The sequence below is a fragment of the Pogonomyrmex barbatus genome, unplaced genomic scaffold (genome assembly GCF_055798465.1).
Source record: "Pogonomyrmex barbatus isolate J1 unplaced genomic scaffold, ASM5579846v1 scaffold12, whole genome shotgun sequence".
In the NCBI taxonomy this organism is placed as follows: Eukaryota; Metazoa; Arthropoda; class Insecta; order Hymenoptera; family Formicidae; genus Pogonomyrmex; species Pogonomyrmex barbatus.
The window spans coordinates 6,383,536-6,405,446 of record NW_028297108.1 but is presented as its reverse complement, the minus strand read 5'-3'; the positions used below and the strand labels follow the sequence as shown (position 1 = coordinate 6,405,446).

Sequence of the window (21,911 nt, the reverse complement as noted above, 5' to 3'; positions counted from 1 at the left end):
CCTGTTGATGCCCTTGCGCCTCATTCTGATCTGAACTTCCTGATTTTGTTTTTCTAGATCACAGCTAGCAAACGGGTCCTTGTATATAAATAGTGTGTACTCTGGTAGCGCAGAATTAACCGGAAGTTATCAGTGCTTAGCTTCCATAGACAATGTCGGAGCGATTGTCTCTCGGACAGCTACAATTAAACTAGCAAGTTAGTATCTAGATCCAAATTATGACATGTAACGCTTGCATGAAGATGCCTTGAAAATAAAAATTATGATTGCACGCTCGTTTACGCGAAAAGCGTCAGCCATGTTAAAATAATTCCTTAGAATTTTAATCAGCTTATGAGACATATATGTTTATATATGTATATTGATTTTCTTTAAAGGTCTCCCTGGGTTTGAAAGAGAACCTCAAGATACCATGGTTTATGCAGGACAAATTGCATATTTGAGTTGTGCGCTACCAGCTTCCTCGAGTTTGTTAAAAATACAGTGGTTAAAAGACGAACATCCTTTAATACTCGATGAAAGTCGAATGACAATTCTACCATCAGGTATAAAGGATATCTATGATTTTTAATTAAGATATTTTCTAGTATAGCAACTATCATTATCGATACAATTTCTCTCCTCGATTTTCTCACAGGCGCATTGGAAATCGACGATGTTCAATATCGTGATGTAGGATCGTACAGATGTAACGCTAGCGGTTACGGCCAATATAGACTGAGCAACAAAGCACAATTAGGATTATTATCTAGTGACATCGGTAAGTTTGACCGATATAATCACCGAATAATCAACAAGATACAATTCATCAACAGAGATACAATCGAATTTACGGATATTTTATCGGCCATATAGATGAGGGATCTAGCGCTCCAGTATTCATCGCACAACCTTTACAACAAGTAGTCATCGAAGGTTCCGACGTGACTCTGGAATGCGCTGCCAACGGTTATCCGAAACCGACGATTCTTTGGCTTAAAGACGGTGTTGCTCTCGATTTGACGTCACTCGATTCTAGGTATGTTAAATAATTTGGAATGTTAAGAGACACGAATGTATGTTACAAATGTATGTATTTATGATAAATAATATTTTCTTTAAGATATCGCGAGGTCGCAGCTTCTAGTCTCAAGATTATGAATGTCAAAGAATCGGATCACGGTTCATATCAGTGTCGCGCGGAAAATATGGTCGACTCTCTAGACGCGGTTGCTGAATTAATCGTACAAGGTACATATATTTCGACTCACATGAGATTTTAATTGTCATCATGTTTCGTAACATTAGGACGCATGTTTCAATTTAATTTGACCCTCAGTTCCACCAAAGTTTATAAAAAAGCCAGAGGATAAAGTGGCAAGTGAGAGTCAAGATTTAGAATTTGAATGCGAGATCTATGGAAAACCCGAACCAAAAATTACTTGGCTAAAAAATGGCGAGCGTATCACATTAAGCGCATATTGGCAAATTGTCAATGGGTATGTATTTACAGAATCTTTTTATTTTATCTAAAAAAAATTTTGTACAAAATTGTGTTTAATAAAATATTATTTTAAAACTTGCAATTTTTCTATTTCTAGATACAACCTGAGAATCAATGGACTGTTACCTATAGATGCAGGAATTTTCCAATGTACGGGATCAAATCCTGCTGGTAGCGTTCAAGCCTCAGCACGTCTTACAATTAACCAACCTAGTGAGTTTTACAGCATAGAATATAGATAAACTCTTAAAATAAATTTATTTTTTTAACACTTTTATTAACATTTGTCAGTTAATAATTTTGAAATTTATTTTATTTCTTTATAATTATCTCATATGTATTTCTTTCTATGTATATTATATATATATATATATATATATATATATATATATATATATCTTTACATTTATTTTTATTTGAAATTTTAATTTTAAATTTTAATCTTTATTTTTCTCTCCCCTACGTGTCCTTTGTTAACTGTTCTGCATGCTAATATCACATATGCAGAGAGAATGAATTCCCATAGAACGACAACTCCCAAGACAGCTCCTAAGAAAAAACTGTTATTGCATCGACAGTTGTATAATAAGACGTGGCAACATCCGAGTACTCTTCTAGGACACACGTTCTCTATGCCAAATCCTCCACTTTCAATAAGTCCCTCCGACGATCCCGCGGATCTCTTGCCGAGCTCGTTTAAATATCCTAATTCCCTTTACGATCCAGATTCCCATTTTGTAGATGATACGGATACTCTGGAAGCATTCGATGGAGGTGGCGTACCCTCTCCACCGAGAAACCTGAGTCTCGTCATCGGTACTGCGAGATTTGTAACACTACGCTGGCAAGAGCCAGAAAACGCAAACAGCGAGACTCTCAATTATTTCATACATTATAAACAGGAGGGAGCCATGAGGTAATTATCCTGGAAATAAATGCGGATGAGAGTGAAATGACTAATGGTTATCTATATAGGGAGAGAGTTGTCAACACGCAACAAAAACTGGAGGCTATGATACGTGGTTTACAACCTAATATGAAATATCAATTCCATGTAGTCGCGCAAAATTCTCGAGGAACTAGTGCTTCTAGTAACGTGTTGCAAGTTACGACGTTAATAGAGGCCAATGTTCCTGGACCTCCGATAAATCTGGAAGGTCATGCGACAAGTAGCATGAGTATTACCTTATCGTGGGAGGAACCACAAGTTATTAATGGTCGAATATCTAAATATATTATTACATTTATGAAGGTATATAAGCTTTTTCTGCAAATAGTTGACATTGATTAATAATATTAAATATCGATGGTTACATTTAATGCTTTTTTTTTTTTTGTTACATTCTTAGGACGACAGTGAAGATGAAATACGTGAAACTACTAGTACAACGTATGAATTGGTAGATCTCGTGCCTTATACGGAATACAGTATTAGAGTTCAAGCGGTCAACGAGAATGGCGCGGGCGCGTTTAGTAAAGATATTGTGATTCGAACTCACAGCGCACAACCGACCCAACCACCGCACAATGTTACCTTAGAAGCAGCTAGTTCAACGGTAATATCGTCTGAATCTCCATTATAAATAATTTAAATCGATAATTTTCTCAAAGAATCTTACTTTTATTACAATGTTTGATAAAACATTTCTAGAGTATTATCATAAGATGGGAACCTCCACTCGAGGGACAGAATGGGATTATCACGGGTTATAGAATACGCTATCGTAGATATCCGCACGATTCCCGATCTGGGGATCGACGATCCCCAATTACGGTGACAACTGAAGGAAATCAACGTTTATACGTGCTCAATGGCCTCGAAAAGCACGTTGTGTACCAAGTCCGCATATGTGCCTTCAATGTCAATGGAACTGGGCCTTGGACGGAATGGACGAAGATAGAAACATATGAGAACGATTTGGACGAAACGAAAGTACCTAATGCACCCAGTAATCTGAGAGGTAAGAAATCGTGTATGAAATATAAAATGACGTTTTAAATGTTGATTTATTACAAAATATCTTTGTGTGCACAGCGAATGCTATGGCGGATTCTATACTAGTATCATGGCATCCCCCGAAAGATCAGAGCATCAAGGTGAGGAAATATAAATTAGGTTGGGGCAAAGGTTATCCCGATGTCGAAATTCAAGTTCTTGATGGGAAACAACGATCTTATGCCATCAAACCTATAGGTAAAAAGAATATGATGAATCGTTCTATCTTGAATAGAAAAGAATCAAAATATTTTTAATTTGATTTTTGTTAATCCTATGCTCTTTTATTGTGATCTTTTAGAACCAACTACGGAGTACGTAATATCTTTAAGAGCAACGAATAACGTTGGTGATGGTCAACCAGCATACGCGAATGTAAGAACTCCCGAACGTTTTGTAACTGAATCTGCAGTGCCTTTAATACCACCTGTTGGCCTTAAAGCTATTGTGCTCTCGGCTACTACTGTTGTATTATATTGGACAGACACAACCTTATCGAAAAGTCAAGTACGTAGATAAAATCACACTATATTATAAAACCTCATAAAAAGTGGCGCATGTAAAGAAAAGGTCAGGCAGAAATATCTGTAGCAAGAACATTTATTTTTAGTATATCACCGATAGTCGATACTACGTGGTGCGTTATACGTCCTATCATCACAGCAGCAGTCCAAGATACAAATATTACAATGCTACTGATCTTAACTGTATGATTCATGACTTAAAACCCAACACACAATACGAATTTACAGTTAAATTGGTCAAGGTATGAGACACACATATGGATTACATTTGAGTAAAATAGATCAATGCGCTATAGCATAATTTTCACAGGGTAAACGAAGCTCGCCATGGAGTATGGTCGTTTTAAATCAAACACAAGAGGCTGCACCTAGCACGGCACCTCGGGATCTGGTTATTCAAACCGTCGAAGATCGTCCAACTTCTGTTTTATTGCATTGGCAACCGCCTAAACAACCCAATGGACAAATTACAGGTTAGTGATTATTCTAAATATAAAGACTAGAATATGTTTATTAAGTTATATTGATTTTTTTAGGATATCTTATAATTTATTCTACCGACAATACAAAATGGGATCGCGACTGGTTAGTCGAAGGTGTTATCGGCGATAAAGTGGACGCTATCGTAAAAGGTCTACATCCTAACACGATGTATTATTTTAAGATCCAAGCCCGCAATTCTAAAGGATACGGACCATTCTCCACGACAGTTTCATTTAAAACTCCACCAAGTAAATAATAATTTTTTATTTATCTATATCGATATTAATTGATGTTAAATTTGATGAAATTGATTATGTATGTATAATATAAATGTATGTATAATATATACATTTATATGATAATATATTTTTATTTAACTGTATGAATGCATAATATATTTTATTTGCACATATGTTATTTTTACATGTTGTATGTTGCATTCTAATGTCTGTGCACGAAACAGTGTTAATTTATTATATTTATTTTTTTATTTCTATGGTAGGCAATGGCATGGATGAATTGCATGATCAAGGTAAGATATTATCCAAAACTCTTTCTTTAGTATCCTAATTATGCATGTTTTGTTTAGTATAAGCATGTTTTATCGTGTCAAAACTTGTAACTAAATCTTTTTAAATATGAAATAAAAAATAATCTGTACATTTTTTCGACGAGAAAAAATATAGGACATTTACATTAGTCATCTAACACAATTGTTTTTTTTTTCAGATGGACGAAGTTTTTCTAATCTATTGATTTACATCATAGTGGGGCTGTCAATTCTCTTTATTACTGGTATATCTGTAGTCGTTGTAGTATGCTGTAAACGTAATCCAAGTTCATCAGATCGAAAGAAAGGGTATATTTTAATCAAGTTATATGTTGATATTTTTAATTTTAAGACGTCATATATCAATAAAATACATATTTTTCCAGATATATGAAAGATTCGAATCAGAAGACGAATATCAAGCCACCGGATTTATGGATTCATCACGATCAAATGGAGCTAAAAGCTCTCGAGAAATCGTCATTGAATGGCGAAGCCTCTACTAGTGGCGTTACTAGTAATACATTACCGAGATCAGGCAATACAGAATATAATCAAGATAATATACACGGGAATTCCAGTTCGCTGGATAAACGTACTTATGTGCCAAGTTATATGGGTAAGATATATAATTTCACGGGAGATATGCAACTGCACAAACATCACCGGAAATATTTCAATCACATCGCAAAACTAACATCAATTGTTTGGTTGATTTGTGTAAGGAAGATTGTGGCATAGCTTCTTTGTTACAACATTATTTTGATAATTTTACTTATAAATTAATATTTCAGTTAGTACAATACACTAACAAAGAAGGGAGACAAGCATTCGTTTGATTTGCAGTTTTCTTAATTTTGTTATTCGGTTGCTTTTTACTTATTTCCTATTAGGTAACACTGACGAGAAGTGCTCAACCCTGAGCAGGCAGCACAGTCGTGGAAGTCACAAACCTAAACTAATTACACTTCCTCCCGTTGAAAGTACACCTTTGCATCAGCGTAAGTAGTAGTAGGATTGTCATTCATAACATTGCACAATGTCTATAGTGATATGGTATGCTTTTACAGTGGGCGCGGTCAAATCATTCATAATATTGTTTCGCAATAAAGCAAACGTACCCAGGCATAAATCGTTCAATATCAGCAATCACAATGTGGATATTAAAGTTTTTAACTTGTTGCAGCTATAGCCACAGCTACGCCGATTGTCAACACTAGCATGTCGCAGCCGACCATCCACACTTCGTGTAGTGATACATCATCAGTAAGACAAAACTATCCGCGAACTGTCGCGCAATATAGTTTAAATCGAGCGCATGTCACATTAGAGCCAACCCCGGAATCCAGCCCGGATTCTTGTAATATGCCTAGCTCGTACGAGCCATTGCAAAGTCAGGTAAAGTTTCAAATATGTAAACAATTTTTTCGATACGTATAGTAAGAATTGCTTAGCAAATCTCTTATTTCTCTAGTTATCATATGGCACGAGTGGACAGTCGTACAGTGGAAACACTCAATATGCCCCTGGTTACGGCAACAATACTCAACCAATGAACAATACCGTTGGGATAGAAAACAACAGTAGTAAACGATTGCAAGGACATCCCCTTAAAAGCTTCAGTGTGCCAGCTCCTCCACCACAGAGTGCTCCATCGACACCGGCACAACAGAAGCATGGTGGTTCGTGTCATTAATTTACAATTTCTTAAAAAATTTACAATTTATTAAAAAATTTCTGATATCAAAATTCTGATATCAAAGTATTGGGTAGAAAATGATCACAAGAATTAATCATCTTTTTCCTTCAAATTTACAGTGTCACAAGTGACAGTAAGACCAACAATGTCTGGAAGTCCGTACAAGAAAGCACAAGGCTCGTCCTCGCAATTAACTAAGAATCGCTTAGCCTCAGTGTCAAATCCGACACATACTTCGGAAGAAGTTGAACGATTAAAGGTAAAAAGATCTATCATACACATATATGTTAGATATATATGTGTTGATTCAAAATACAATTCATTTTGGTTGCAGTTATCATTTTGTTTTTTTACATTTCACGTTGTGTTTTATTGAGTTTAATTATGGTTACAGCCTTCGTATAGCACCGAGGAATTGAATCAAGAAATGGCCAATTTAGAGGGTCTTATGAAAGATCTGAATGCCATAACAGCATCGGAATTTGAATGCTAAAGTAGGTTCCTAAGGCTTGTGCCATCCTAATTGATGGATAGACTGCAACACCATATTCTCAATGTTAGTACCTGAGAGATGAGTTAATTGTCATTTATCAAGATATTCTCTAATAAATTTATGTGATTATTATCAAGATTAATAACGAAAACGAATATATGATTAATTAGCGTTGATGAACGACGCAATTAATGCATGGTCCAAATGTTGGATTTAACAATGTAATTGAAACATAGGATCGACGGTTCGCACAAAATCGTTTAATTTAATCGACGTTTTCTCTCTCCGGTACTAGCGTTATTCATCTTGAGTGTAAAACTCAATATTTGTACTTGCCAATATACAGGGTGTAAAAATCTGAAAACGCCAAAACTTTTAAAGGATTTAAAGGATTGAAATTTATAGAGATAAAATCTATTATTTAACCTCGGAAACCCTACCTTAACATCTCCCAAACAATCCAGACGGGGGGAGGGGGAGAGAAGGATCGGAAAACGTTAAATAGCATGTGAAGTCGAGTGAACATTCATTTGAAAGGATTTTAATTCTGCGAAAAAAATCGTAGAGATCTCGATCACATTGCATTCTCGTTTTGGAAAGCTCTTTCAAACGAACTCTTTCTCGATCTATACGCTATTTAAAATTTTCCAGTCCCCATCTCCCCACGCTTTCCGGAGGTGTTACGGTGTGTGCGTGTGCGTGTGTGCTTGCTTGCATTTATACCTGGGGAGAAAGAAGTGCCTTCAACTCGACCACCGAGTTATATAGCACAGATCCTCTTTCTTCTTTTTAATTTCTCCCTGTTATCTTTTTTGCTTGTTTCCCCCTATATTTAATCCCTTTGTGTAATTAAACACTGTATTCTCTTTTAATCCATATATTAGTTTTCATAAGAAACTCTCAAAAATTGTGAAACAATATATGGGCCGAAAGCCAGGTTTGAATTTGCTATCCTTCGATCATGAGTCGATCGCGTTAAGCACTGAGCCACGCGTCGCTCCCCCCCCCCCCAGGTGTTAAGGTGGGCGTTTCCGAGGATGAATAATAGGTTTTATGATCCCATTGTATTTCTATCTTATACTTCGAATTCTTCAAAAATTATTTTAGCATTTCCAGACTTTTGGCACACTCTGTATAATCCGATCACGTCACGGTCTTGCGGCGTATTTTTGATAACGCGAGCAGGCAAGTATTGTGTCGCGATCGACCACGAGAAAGCTCGATGAATGCTTTTTATATTATAGACGTATGCAATGTAAATGTGCTGAACGCGTATACCAATTGTGACATAAATTATACAACGACATGGTCGATTTCGGCGTGTTTTCTACAATGTGTGAAAGTCAATGTACAATAATGTAGTTGAATAGTGCGAGCAAGAAACGTTGCGATGTTTTTTTTTTTTACGTCATTTTTTTTGTCGTTTACATGAAAGTCCAAGGTGAATTGACACCTTTTGAGAATGCTTTTATACGCGTTGATCCGAGCGTTCTTGCCTAAAGGGAGAAGAAGAGAATCATCTTGTAGTCCCGGCGAAAAGTTCATGCGTCGCTCGTCACTGTTCGTATAATTATATTCTTCGTCGATTCGCTAATGATGCCATATTTACGCTTAAAAAGATGAAGCACGCGTGAGCCGATAGCCGTCAAGTAATTTACGGTATTTTAGACACTAAATGGAAGATAGAAATATACTTCTTCTATTTTTGTATCTATTAAAATGAGTTTGTGATAAGCTGTACTGCATGTTCTTACATTCAAAAGTTTTTGGCAAAACTTATATTTTTGTTTCCACGATATCAGTTTGTTTAAAAACGGCGGTACATTATATTTATCATGGATGAATTTTTCGCGACGTAAGCGTTTTATATTTTAAGAACTATAAGATTTCTACGACTTGTTTCAGACGGCCTTTTCGTAAAATGCTTAATGTTAAGTAGCTCTGTGCGTGTGTACTCAATCTCCTCGGCAGCTCGGCAGCATTTATAGAAAGTTTCATGTGCGTATCTTTTGTTGGAGCAACCATTTAGTATATATTACGATCTCATCGGAAAATTATTATTTAAAGTTAAAGAATTATCGATTATGGATATATTACATGATAAATTGTTTAGCATAATAAAGTCCGGTAATGATCGGTTCTTCTTGTAGATTGGTCGCGAAAGACATATGAGATTCCTATGCTGAAATTTTCGTGATTTCGCGGGATTTAGCAACACGATACAATCCGCTATACTTAAAAAATGGATATAGTTTTTCGTGAATGGTAAAAGATTGCGTTATTTGACGAATACGATTTGTTTGAATAAAAATCAGTTTCATTCTTTTTCTCATGTCGCTCTTGCGAATTAAAATATTATAGATAAAAAAAATAATATACTAATATTTTTAATGGGATATACATACTTGGTATGAATTTGTATTTTACTCGGATACACTCGGATACACAGTTTTTAGAAAAAGTTTTATAAACTCATAACGCAATGCTCAATATTTACCGGGAATTGTCGAGATATACATATGTCCATATTTCTATCCAAGACACATTTTATATAATGACTATTTACTGCCAATTCATTAATGCATATCTGTCAAAGTACATACGTACGTACATATATACGTTTCCTTCCAATTACTAAAGACTCTATCCAATAAAACATTAATGACATAAACGCGGGAGCGTGTTCGAATTATATTATTTATTATGTCCGAATTATATAATTCGGATCAATAAATACAACGATCATCATTACACGTTGCTGCGAGGTATAATAATGCTTATAAAGTTTCGAATTATACTCGACCATTTTTGAAACATTTTTATATTTTCATAGCATTTGAGATATTGTACAAAGATTTTGTATATTATAAAAATATTGTTACACAACGCGAATTAGAAAGAATTTGAATAATATATAAATCAAGCTCGTTTCTTTTTACTTCAAGCCAAAACTGAACGTTGAAAACAAACGTGTTAAATTGTAAGCTATAAAAGCGTTATTCAAATTGTCAAAGAATAATTGAGAATGACTGCGATTAATTAAGGAGGGGCTTTGTTTGCCTACAATCTCGATTGTTTACAGTTTTGTTTGCACACAACACATTATACACAGCGCATTGCATATATAATCATATTGCAAACATAAAATAAGAAAACTATTAACGCTTTGCTATCTGTCATCATGTTGATAACATTAAAAAAATAATTATTGGAAATAATAAAAAAATAAAATTAATTTATTAATTTATATATATATATAAATTATATATATTAAATATTATATATATATATATATTATATATATATAATATTATTAATTTACATTTATTTATATATATATAATTAGTTAATTAATTTTATTTTATATACATAAAAAAATATATATTAATTTATTAATTATAAATAATTATCTAAAGTAATTATGTTTTTTAATGTGGTCAATAATGATATGTATACAAAGCATTTTCTTATTTTATGTGTGCAATGCGCTGTGCGCAATATGTATGCAATGTGTTATATGCAAACGAAGCTGTAGACAATCAGGATTGTAGATAAACGGGATCTCTTTAATTGTCGGCTTTTTTTAAATACATATAATTCAAATTCTGAACAATTCGCGTAGTGTGAATCCCAATATAGCATGATTTTTGGATACACCGCAAAGTAATAAGTGATATTCTCTTAGCGTAAGCGCTGCCAAATTTGTAACGGATCTCTGCGAATTGGAGTTTTTCAAGCGCAATGAAGAAAATAATTTTGTATCATAATTCAGAGTATTACGTATTACTTGCCGGTGTGATAGTACGTAGATAATACCGCCCAATATGCGATTTATATGGAGAATACGTCTTTCGTAGCCAACTTGGCTCGACGGGAATATCGCGAAGATTATCGGCGTTCGTTCGTGCGAACACTCTCCGTTCGCCGCACAAGTGTATCGTTACATTTTTATTTTTTTATAAGTTAGCTATAAAGAGAATATGTTATTGATGAAACGCGCAATACGTTTTTCTCGGAGACGCCAACGTTTTGCACTATGTTATTGTTTTTATGTTGATGATATTAAGCTTCGCGCAGGCTTCTCAATCGCGAAAGAAATATGTGAGCTATACCGATAAAGAGAACAGCTTGTACATTAAGTATATACGTATATATGATATATATATATATATATATATAAAATTGTATCTATATTGCGCTGTTGAAAGAAAAAAAAGCGTCAGGCACTTTTTAATTGAAGGACAGGCCTATGCGGAGGGCCTGCGAAAATATTTTACCACAAAAGTATAATTAGCATATAGTTGCATAGATAGCGTATATATTTATCTATATAAGATTAACATATTATTTATTGATTCTTTTTTTTATGTACTTGCCGATTTTACTGAGTACAGATGAAACGCGAAACATTAGAGGCTGGTTCGCATATGACCATCATCGCATTAATACATCTCCGATTTTCATCTTTCATCAACGAATCGATTATTTGCATTTATAAATTGATAATTGTAAATCAATTATCTAAATTAGCATTCACATAAATTTGACAGTAATCGCGAATAAGGACGATCGGCTTATCTTATATGTACATAAATATAAAAGGAACAACATCGCCACTTTATATAAGAGATGATCAAGTATTTATATATATTATATATAGCTATTATATATATATATATATATATATATATATATATATAAAATATTATAATTGAATATAATTCTTATATTTATACGATATACGATGTAAGCCCGCCCCGGGGGGATGTAAGACGAAACATTCATAACAAGTGTGTGATAATATTTGTAAAACTTGATATTCAATAAACAATTTTATGTTCTTTACAAAATTCTCGTCGTCAAGTACGTGGTATCTCAAGATCGATCAATATATTATATATAAATATATTAAATATTATTACGTTGTATCCCAAAATCGATTAATATTAAAGTCGAATTTTTTATTTTACATTTCTTCCCAAAACAATTGTTTCATTCTAATGTTTTTTAATTTCTAGATTCCGCGATGAGAGATGAAGCGATCCTTTCTGAAAACGTGTAAGTTCGTGTTTTGAATTTGCGATATTTGGCGCCAAAATGGGATAGCGCCGCTTTCTGGCCTAGGGACATTTCGGCGTGTCCGGCGAGCCCCGAACGGCTTTCCCGAAAGTTCTCGCTCTTCGCTCGGCCGTCGACAGATAGCATTAGTGATCAGCTTAGCGGTTTCAAAAAAAGCACAGGACAACAATACGCGCGGCCGTGCGCGATGAAAATTGTGGAAATGGTGAAGTTGCGGCGTGGGTGTACGCGGAGTTAGGTGAGTAGCGTTTATCATGCCTGCCCTAACTCGTGATAACGTTTATCGCGGACGGACGAGCCGCGGGACGGTGTCGTGCGCGTGGCGTCTCGCTCGTAACACCTTTTCCGCGAATCTTCCCCTCTCCTGAGGAAACACTTTGCTGGTGCTGGGAGATGATTTCGCGGGTATCGTCAGGTGCCACTCTCTCCCTGGCGATCGTCGCACGGCGATCTCGCGCGGCTTTGATCGCGAGGCCCGGGGGACGATCGTCCGTCCCGACGATCGACGCATCTCGGCCTCCCGTCCCGATTGGGTCGCGATTATCGGCAGGTGCATCATAACCTCTCTCCGCACGCGAGACGTGCATGATTCCTTCGAATCGTTTCGCGACGCACACCCGCGAACGCGCGCGAGCGAACGGAATGCACGCACGCACGCAGCATGCACGCACGCACGCACGCACGCACGCACGCACGCACGCACGCACGTAACGTCTCGATTTATCGGCATTGTGTCGACCCGACAGGTGTGTAATGAAGTGGAATGAATTTTTATATATATATATATATATATATTTCGAGCGATTTTCGGCTCCGGATAATCCGTTCGCTGTCATTCTTTTCATCTCACAATGGTCCTGTTCTCAGCTGGATTTTTTGCACGGTTCATCTTTTTTCTCTTTTTCTTTTCTCCAACACTCAAAAAAAAAAAGGAAAGATAAACCGTGCGGAAAGTTCAGCTAATATCCATCTCTACTAATGTGAATTAATTTTAATCTCGATTTGACTCTACTCTTTATTTTTTGTCTTTAATTATTGGAATTAAAAGAGAGTTAAACCAAGATTGAAGTTAATCTACCTTGATAAAAATGGGCATAAAAAAGATAAATCTAATTTGCGTGAGCATTCAAGGTAACGTCACTTTCGAAAACCGAGAAAAGGAGGGAAATGAGAAATGTGAATGTAAAAACGAGTACTTTGATAAATAATAGAAAATGGGAGATTTCTCGCGATTGCAATCCAAATCTCAAGATTAAAAGAGAATCGAGGATGAAGAACGTATCGCGTATTTGGAGAAGATTATTATGAGATTATTATACGGATTGCGAGATATAAATTTATATTAATTTGTGATTGTTAAATCCGCGAAAACTACATCACATTCACTGTGCGATCGGCACAAGTTTTCCATTCTTGAAGAAATCTTCAGTTAAAACAATTATTTCGTATATCTGTTATCTCGCGAGATTTTTTTCTTAAATATTCATTCTTTATAGGATTCTAAGATATATATTAATATTTCATTTATATTTCAAATTTTTTCAAAGCCTTGATTGAATATACAATAGAGAATTTCTGGAGATTTAAAATCTTCACTATCCTATAACCAATCTATGCTTTTGTCGTACGACATGAAATATCAACCTGCAATTATGATATGCAATTCTGCGCGTTATTATTATTTCGTAATATCCGCTTTGGATGAGCCGAATTTTAATTGAATTGATAAACATCCCCTATCAAACGGTACGTTACTGCCACTATGCGGATGCAAAAATCTGTCGTCGTCGACGATCGCGACATCGTAACGAGAAAAGATCACGTTATTCGTGTTATTGATAACAGCGAGTCTTTTGCGAAACAAAGCTGCTCGTTCATGGCGGTTCATATTAATGAATTTGTCGGCAGAGGGAAGGGGATGTCTCCGTTTCGACCCCTCCGTTCTCCGTTGCCTTCCCTCCCTCCCATCTTCTCTCACCGTCACCAAATTTGCACTCCGGTTTTACACTCCTCCTCCCCTCTCCCATTCTCCATCTACCCTACCATGATCCAACCTCTATTGATTGCTCTACCGCACTACTGCCCTACTTTTATGGCTTTACCCCACTACCGTCCGTTTGGTTCGCCCGCCTCCCCCTCCGGCCACCATCCTCTCTCCGACGTCACATATCACGGTCGTAGAACGTGCGGGGGGTGCGGGACGCGGTTTTCCTTTATGGAGAAAGGGTCGCTTTTGCAGGTGCGCAGGAGATGCAGGAGGCGCACCGTTGCCAGGCTTCCGGAAGAGCAGGGGAGAGGGAGCGAGAGTTACCCGAATCTCGGGGGTGCGGTCCCTCGGGAACGAAGTTACGTATTGCCGACATGCCTTTAACACCAAATTCAGCTGTTTGATACTCTCGTCGTGCCAGCGAGGAAAAAGAGAAACATTGAGAGAAATAGAAAAAGGGAGAGGGAAAAGGGGAGAGAAAGAGAAAGAGAGAGGGATTTGCATGGAAAATACCCAGCATCACGAGTCGCAGTTAAATGCGCAGTCAAATCACCGGTTAAATGCGCAGATCATATTTTGATATTTTATTCGACGTTACGTATTTAGTAATAAACGTGACTCCGAGTGACCTGACTACGATAATTCCCGCTTACGGAGTGAGGTAACAGTCCTTTCTTCTATTTTCGAGTTGTTTCATCATAAAACTGGAACGTACACCCCGCTTCATGACGTACGTTATCTCATCATCCGTTTTTTCCCTCGCATATTTCACGAGGAACTCTTTATTCTCGTTTCGTTATCATTTTTACGTTGAGGAAAAAAAAAAGATTTCGAAGCGAGTATCCACTGATGAAGGGGAGGCTGCGCTCGGTGACTTTAAGCCGGGGGGGAGGGGGAGTGTGTTAATTTTAAGGGGGTGCGTACCATCAGCTCGCGCGTATTCCGATGGAATGCGCAATCTCGGTCGTAAATCGCGGACTTTTCCCAAACCCGTAAATCGTCCTGCAACATTATGCGCCGGCCTCGCGTGCAACGAGGATCAAGGCTGCATGTGGCGCAGGTTTATTTTTGAGAGCCCTGTAGGCGCGCGAAGGATACCTTCGCAGGAAGGAGGCCTTTTTTTTTTTCTCTTTCTTCCTCAAGTCTCACTATCGCGTGCCGAACCCGGCACGCGAGTATTTATACGATCCTCCGTGTTCCGTTCTTTCCCTCCCTCCTTTCCCCATCCTCCTTGCACTGAAACGGAAATCCGTCACGTTAATGCGTCACAATAATGCACACGTAATAATGCGTTCTGCTCGTCGACCTTTTTTTAAGTTGAGCTGGCGATGGGCTAGTTACATGACCGCGCGATTTTCGCGAATCCTTGAAAGAGGAGATGATGCGATTTCGTTCAGCCTTGCTGGCTCTTCGATTCTTTCGAACACGCCCGCTATAACGCACACCGCCTGTCAAACAAATTACCACCACGTGGCGTGACTGGTGAGATTTCTTTTTTTAGCGTATCAGCGATCGATCGTTTTGCTCGTTCGCCAAAAACTGACCAATCCGTTTTGTTGGTTCTGCGTTAATTCCGCGACCGTGAATATCGATATTTTAGCGGCGTTTTAATCCGTCGGATTATAAATTAATCCTATGCTATCCCGAAATCTCGTCATCTTAACGTCAGCGCGTTTCGCGGACGCTAATCGCGGCGGCCAAGTGGCGTGACTCAGCGTCAAGTCGGACGCGCGGCGAGTGATGCGAACGTATTACAGTCATACTCCGCGTAAGTAGTAACGAATGTGTTTAGTCGGACGTTATGTCATTTCCGCGTGCAATCTTCGGCGAAATTTTTTTCTTTCGATAATCGAGAGAGATTTTTCCTCAGGAAAAATTCTTACCGTGCAAATGGACCTGGAAATATCTTCTTGCTTATCCTTTCCGAATGTTTACGTAAACAGATTTCACATATAACTGAGCGAACGATAATTCTGTAAAACTTTGTTCGAGACACGTTGATAAAGATTTGTTCGTAGGCTTATCGTGATCGTATTTAACTTAGCGTAACGAAGTCGTTACTTTTAATACATTTCCGTCTCAATTTTATGGCGCGACGTATTTCGGGAAACGTTGTTATAGATGGATGCTATTTCTGTTCGGCGTATTTAGCGTCAATATATCTATATCTATACACACACAAGTCTCATTTCTATTACTATTTGTACAATATCTGTAGCTTTCGCGGCTGAAACAACTTCGTTTATGTCACTAAGAGTAATTCATCTTCTATTTTGGACTCTTCTATTTGGAACTCGTGCGAGTTCGAGTACAGTGACAGCCACATTTTGTGCAAACAAGAATGAGGATCCAATAATACGATATGTCATCGTGGAAGGCCGCATAGAATTGAGGAGGAATCAGACACGAATTCAGCATTTTCAGAGATCCCAAGATAACGCGCAACTTTCCGCTCTCCTTCGAAAATGTGTAAAAAAATTATTCGCGACACGATTTCTCCATCTCCTCGATGCCCTATATTTCGCAACGTGCTACCAGTCAGAAACTTGCTACCAGTCGCGAAGGGCTCGCCTGTGGAGGGGGAGGGGGGCTGGGGGCTCTTTTCTATTTCCGGCTTCCGATCGAAATTTCGGCGAACGCGGCCGCTTATCGCCTCGCCGCTCGCCATTACGTACGAATTACATCGATAATCCGGCGCGCGTGGCCGATGTCTTTATTCCCTCAAGGTCATCGTGGCGAAACGAGCGAAAGGCAGCAAGGCAAGATGACTCACCCGCGGGATTCGCTGAATCGTGCTCGGATCGATTCGTAGCGCGCGCGCGCCCGTGTTAGAAGCGAATTACGGTGGGATTTCGGTGGTCGGGGGGTCGGAGAAAACCGATTTTTCTGGCCGCACGCTACTCCGCGCTACATCCCCCATTCTCTCCTCTTCCTCCTCCTCTTTCTTAGCCCGGCTTCTTTGCCGTAAAGTCGGCACGGCGCGCACGTAAGGCACATGGGAAGACGAAGCGTGTCAAGCGTGTTCCAGCGTGTTGAGCGGAGCTAGGTATCTGATAATCATCCTTCAAGGGAATTCCCGCCCTGCGGATATTCGCGGATCGAAGGTACTCGGCCGAGGTGAAGGTCAAGTTCGTCAGTCGTCGCTCGCGCGATATCTGATGATTTGCCCGCTATTACGATATCTCACGGGATATCTCGTTTTGTCGTGGGGGAAAGGGGTAATTTAGATCATTACGCGCCTCGGTCTACCTCCACTCTTTCGCGGGGATTCCGTCGCGTGGCGTATGTAATTTATCAGAAACTCTGCCGGGGATAGACAGACGGAGTCACGATCCGAACGGGGGGAGGGGGGGAGGGGAAGGCAAAATGATCTTTTTGACATGTCCTTTGTATTTTAGATTGGCCTCTAATAAAATAATTTATTTAATGTTATTAAGATCTATAAATTTACTAAACTTGTCAAAAAGATTTTAATGAAGAGATGCGGTAATTTTGAAAAATGTCATGGCTTCGTATATAATTCGTATATAACAATTGATATTGTGTACATTGATTCAAATAACCGTCTCTCTCGCTTACGCAAATATCACAACGCGATAACCAGTATACAGCCTGATAAGATCGAGCGACTTGCAATTTTATCGGCAATGTGACCCGGCTATTATTTAAGCCGACCGATATACGCACGTGGTGGTCCGTGGAACGCGTGTCGGACATGCCTGGTGTTTCCTAGATGTGAAAAACTGAGTCATCCGTTGTGGGACAAATTGCAACCATTAGTTACCCGCAAGGGTAGCAAGGTGACAAAAGTAACGCTCCGGTGTTCCGAATGGCTTGACCTTTGGTATATTACTTTCGACACGTCATTGTTAAATACATTTTGCGCCAAAGATATATCTTGGTTTAAACGATTGCGTTATTTAGTATTCCATAATTAGCGGCTTTTAATAGTAATGCTCTCGCATCTGCAGCAGATCTCTTTTCAACTTCCTGATTGTCAAGAATTTACAAAAAAAATTAATTTTAAATCAAGAATATAATAAAAATATTCTCACGTATAAGCGAGAATATTACAATCTTTTTTAAACATTTTAGTCTCGATTTGACCGAATTTGTACTGATTGAAGTGTTACTTTTGCTCAACTCAAGACTAAAATTTTTCTAAGGAAATATTCTGAGCAAACCTTGTTTATATACATATATATATATATATATATATGAGAATATAAAGTCTTGAGTTTTAAGACTAATTTTTTTCTGCGTACGCGAATATATTATTTGCAATGTTATGATATGTTACTTTACGATACCATAATACGGTGTATAAGAAACTCGATGTTCTTCGGGCTTGAATTCTGAGTCATCCGATAGGCTAGATAAATTACATTATTCCTTCATTATACTAGCGACCGACGTTGCGGATAGAAAAACCAGGCCGATAGTTCATCGGATTTCATCCGTGAAATGCCACTAGCCTGAGGAATTGAGAGCGAAAGAGCAGCGACGCGATATTTTGCTCATATATATATATATGTATACACACACACACACACACACACACACACACATCGAATACAAACACACATACATGTACATCGTATCCCAGATCGGTCCACCGCTCTCGTTATTTTTCGGAATTGTTGGAAACCCATCAAACTTTTCTTTTTGTCGAGATGTCTCGTTATCATACGAGATATCGTGGAGATCGATTTGCGATTTCGCGCTAACTCTATCGCGTGCATGTGGATTCGCATTTGCATTTATTATCGCGTGCATGTTTACGAAGGGCGAGCTTTCGATCGAGGTAGTGAGTTGTGGAAAATACGTGATCGCGTCGACAGATCTCTCTGAATTTAACGCTTTCGTCATGACGTGGCGAACGGTAGCATTTTGACCTCGGCATAAAATTTTCTTTCGCGTCATGTTATATCATACATATCGGACGTAACAACATTTTAATGACCCAGCCGATTAACATAATTTCTTTTTTAATGATATTTTTTTAACGACTTATTTACGACAACTCGATAATTCGGTTTTACTTCGGCTCGCACCAATTTTGAGAAATATCGGCTTTTTTACTTGTATCACTTATTTCTTACACCCTGTACTTAACGCGAAGACGTATTGGGTCGTTCACCCACGGAACTTGCAGAAGCTTTCCCACACTCGTGAAATAACACGTTTCGCCTCGACCTCGGTGTCTTTGCTCTTGGGATGCAACGACCGCTACTTGCATGCATTATCGTATGAATATTTTAAATTACAATCGCCATATCTTCAAGATAATTGTAAGGGAAAATGATATATAGGCTAGTGCACCGTATCACCGCTTTCTTCTTCGCAGTTTACGTATTCTTATGTCTTAAGAAATGTCTCACAATTGATTCGTCGCTTTTTGTTCTCGAGCAAATTTGTGTTGAAGAAATACGTACACTTTTATCGCAATTTTACGTAATTACTTACCAGAACTTCATTTGAAAAACGTCAAAGTTCTGATAAGTAATTTGCGTCAAATGTGACTCTTTGTTTAAAAAAAAAATATCTATCGACAACTCTCAGATTTACGATTATATGAGCTTTGCTTCTTTGCCATGCACATGTTTGGTTCCTCTTTCGCCCTCGTCACGTGTGACTATGTACGATTCCGATCAATATAAAATGCGATACAACATCTGAATATTGCAATGATGTAAAGACCAAAGAAACTTACAAGTTACTTGGATTCTTACATTTACCGTATAACTACAGCTAACGGATAGTCTTCCGTGAATATGGACAAGTTCCCTTATTAAAAATTACAACGTTTGTTGGCGAAAACATGCCTGATATGATTCGAGATTGCGTGTAAAACGAGTGTAAAGACGTATTTGTTTTTTTAATCAATTAAAAATAAACAATTTTTATTTAAAATTCTCTTCGATAGTCTATGAAATTTCAAATTAAATTATATATTGTTACATATTGTGCAATAAACATTTTAATACTCCATGAATTATTTTGATTTTGATATATATTATAGGCGATAAAATTGACATTTAGAAGGATTTTAAATTGTGAAATGTATACAATTACTAAATGCCCTTTGCAAATATCGAGTTTCGGCTATCGAAAGCGATCAGTGAATGCTCCGTCTCAGATTTAAAATTATACCGAATATGGTGAGAATAGTTTTTGTTCGCGCTGCCAAGAGATTGCGAAAATCACATTGACGTTAACGCACGGCTGGTATTTTTGGTTTTGAGCCTACAGAGATATATAACTTCTCAGCCGTTGAAGATTCTCTCCTTCTTTCATTGATGCTGGCGTCAGAGATCATCTTGACGTAGATTTGAACGCGGGCCAAGAGTGATCATTCTCCTCAAGGTATAAGTCAACGTTATTCAATCTCCCTCGAGCAGTTTGTGACGATAAAATGGTAGGCGGTCCATTATTTCTTCGTAAAAACTTGATGATAGTCTAACACAGTGAGGAAATAACGACAGTTGTCTAGGAGAAAGAATGAAAAAAGAATCGTTATTAGAAAATATTCTATCTGATAATATATTATTATTTCTCTCTCTCTCTCTCTCTCTCTCTCTCTCTCTTTCTCTATTTCTCTCTCCTCTGCGTGTGCTTTTGCAAAGTGAATTTTGTTTTTCAAGAATCTTCTCTAAATTTCTATCCGACGTTTTATGTTCTGATTTATCGAGCGTTCTACGAAAGATCGCGTAGATACATCTCGGCTGTCAGACGTCAGTTTTAATTCCCGTCGCTCTTCAAACAGCACTTCATCCGCGCCAATAAATTATCGAGTAACACGATAATTCTATGGAGAAGGAATCGGTTCGAGTGATTTCCGTGATTTCATTAAATTTGCCAGAAATTTTTTCGTGGAACAGCTGATCGCGCGCCTTACGTCCGAGTTACGGCTCAGTTGTTGTCCTTCAATCACGTAAACTCATATATTGTACAAGATTGTACGATATATTAAGCGTATATCGTACCATTCATCTCGTTCGTCGAAACGCCATTCAGCCTCGGGAACGTTATTGATGTTCGAAGGGATTCGATTTCATGTAGAATTCAGGCGGGCCTGCGCGCGCGGATTCTACATTCAGAGTTTAATGGATTCGCGAATATTAACGCGACCGTCAACGTCGGATCACCGGATGACAGTAAATGCAACTTGTTAGCCGGGGAATGAAGCGGCATGCGGCCGGTATTGATCCGCGCGCGCTGCGGCCCGGCGAAAACCGCACACCTTTTCGCGCGCCTGCTTCCAATTTCGGGACATTCTTCCCGAGCAACCGTCCGCAAAGTGACGTTTCACCGTCCGACCGACGTTTCATCGCATCGCCAGCTCGTTTGTTCCTCAGATGGCCAGGCAGATAGAATTTGGCAGAAACGCGCCGAATCGAGCTTAAATTCCGTCCCCCCCCCCCTCTCTCTCTCTCTCTCTCTTTCTATGGACAAAATCGAACTTCTATCCGGACGATCGAAATATAACGTCAATGTTCGATTGTTTCTCCAGACGGCCAGACAGATGAAATTTGACGGAAGCACGCCAATTCAAAAAGCTTGAAACTCTTTTTCTTTCTCTCTTTATGAGCAAAATCGAACTTCCATCCGAACGAT

At 38.1% G+C, this 21,911-nt stretch overlaps 2 protein-coding genes across 7 annotated transcripts in view; both read left to right on the top strand.

Annotated features, from left to right (window-relative positions):
• Window positions 1–21,911, top strand: part of fra (neogenin protein frazzled) — a 45,057-nt gene that overhangs the window by 12,948 nt on the left and 10,198 nt on the right. Inside the window, exons 3-27 of one of the 6 annotated variants that reach the window (XR_016138071.1) lie at window positions 58–197; window positions 378–545; window positions 638–760; window positions 856–1,018; window positions 1,103–1,230; window positions 1,319–1,478; window positions 1,581–1,696; window positions 1,991–2,399; window positions 2,459–2,735; window positions 2,833–3,039; window positions 3,135–3,444; window positions 3,519–3,677; window positions 3,781–3,986; window positions 4,090–4,245; window positions 4,314–4,476; window positions 4,540–4,734; window positions 4,989–5,018; window positions 5,216–5,345; window positions 5,423–5,655; window positions 5,930–6,037; window positions 6,223–6,434; window positions 6,511–6,718; window positions 6,855–6,994; window positions 7,130–7,229; window positions 12,247–12,545. Coding sequence is in view for 5 of the 6 variants with exons in the window: in XM_011644830.2 (XP_011643132.2) it covers window positions 58–197; window positions 378–545; window positions 638–760; window positions 856–1,018; window positions 1,103–1,230; window positions 1,319–1,478; window positions 1,581–1,696; window positions 1,991–2,399; window positions 2,459–2,735; window positions 2,833–3,039; window positions 3,135–3,444; window positions 3,519–3,677; window positions 3,781–3,986; window positions 4,090–4,245; window positions 4,314–4,476; window positions 4,540–4,734; window positions 4,989–5,018; window positions 5,216–5,345; window positions 5,423–5,655; window positions 5,930–6,037; window positions 6,223–6,434; window positions 6,511–6,718; window positions 6,855–6,994; window positions 7,130–7,228 (4,240 nt within the window). In the remaining variant the exon portion in view is untranslated. Of the gene's footprint in view, window positions 1–57; window positions 198–377; window positions 546–637; window positions 761–855; window positions 1,019–1,102; window positions 1,231–1,318; window positions 1,479–1,580; window positions 1,697–1,990; window positions 2,400–2,458; window positions 2,736–2,832; window positions 3,040–3,134; window positions 3,445–3,518; window positions 3,678–3,780; window positions 3,987–4,089; window positions 4,246–4,313; window positions 4,477–4,539; window positions 4,735–4,988; window positions 5,019–5,215; window positions 5,346–5,422; window positions 5,656–5,929; window positions 6,038–6,222; window positions 6,435–6,510; window positions 6,719–6,854; window positions 6,995–7,129; window positions 11,402–12,246; window positions 12,546–21,911 lie in introns of those variants that run through there. The other 5 variants (XM_011644830.2, XM_011644832.2, XM_011644831.2 and 2 more) reach the window with 5 other exon arrangements.
• LOC105430966 (uncharacterized) overlaps window positions 12,608–21,911 on the top strand; it is a 34,674-nt gene continuing 25,370 nt past the window's right edge. Inside the window, exon 1 of the mRNA XM_011644825.3 lies at window positions 12,608–12,857. Coding sequence (XP_011643127.2) covers window positions 12,701–12,857 — 157 coding nt within the window. The 5' untranslated portion in view covers window positions 12,608–12,700. The remainder of the gene's footprint in view (window positions 12,858–21,911) is intronic.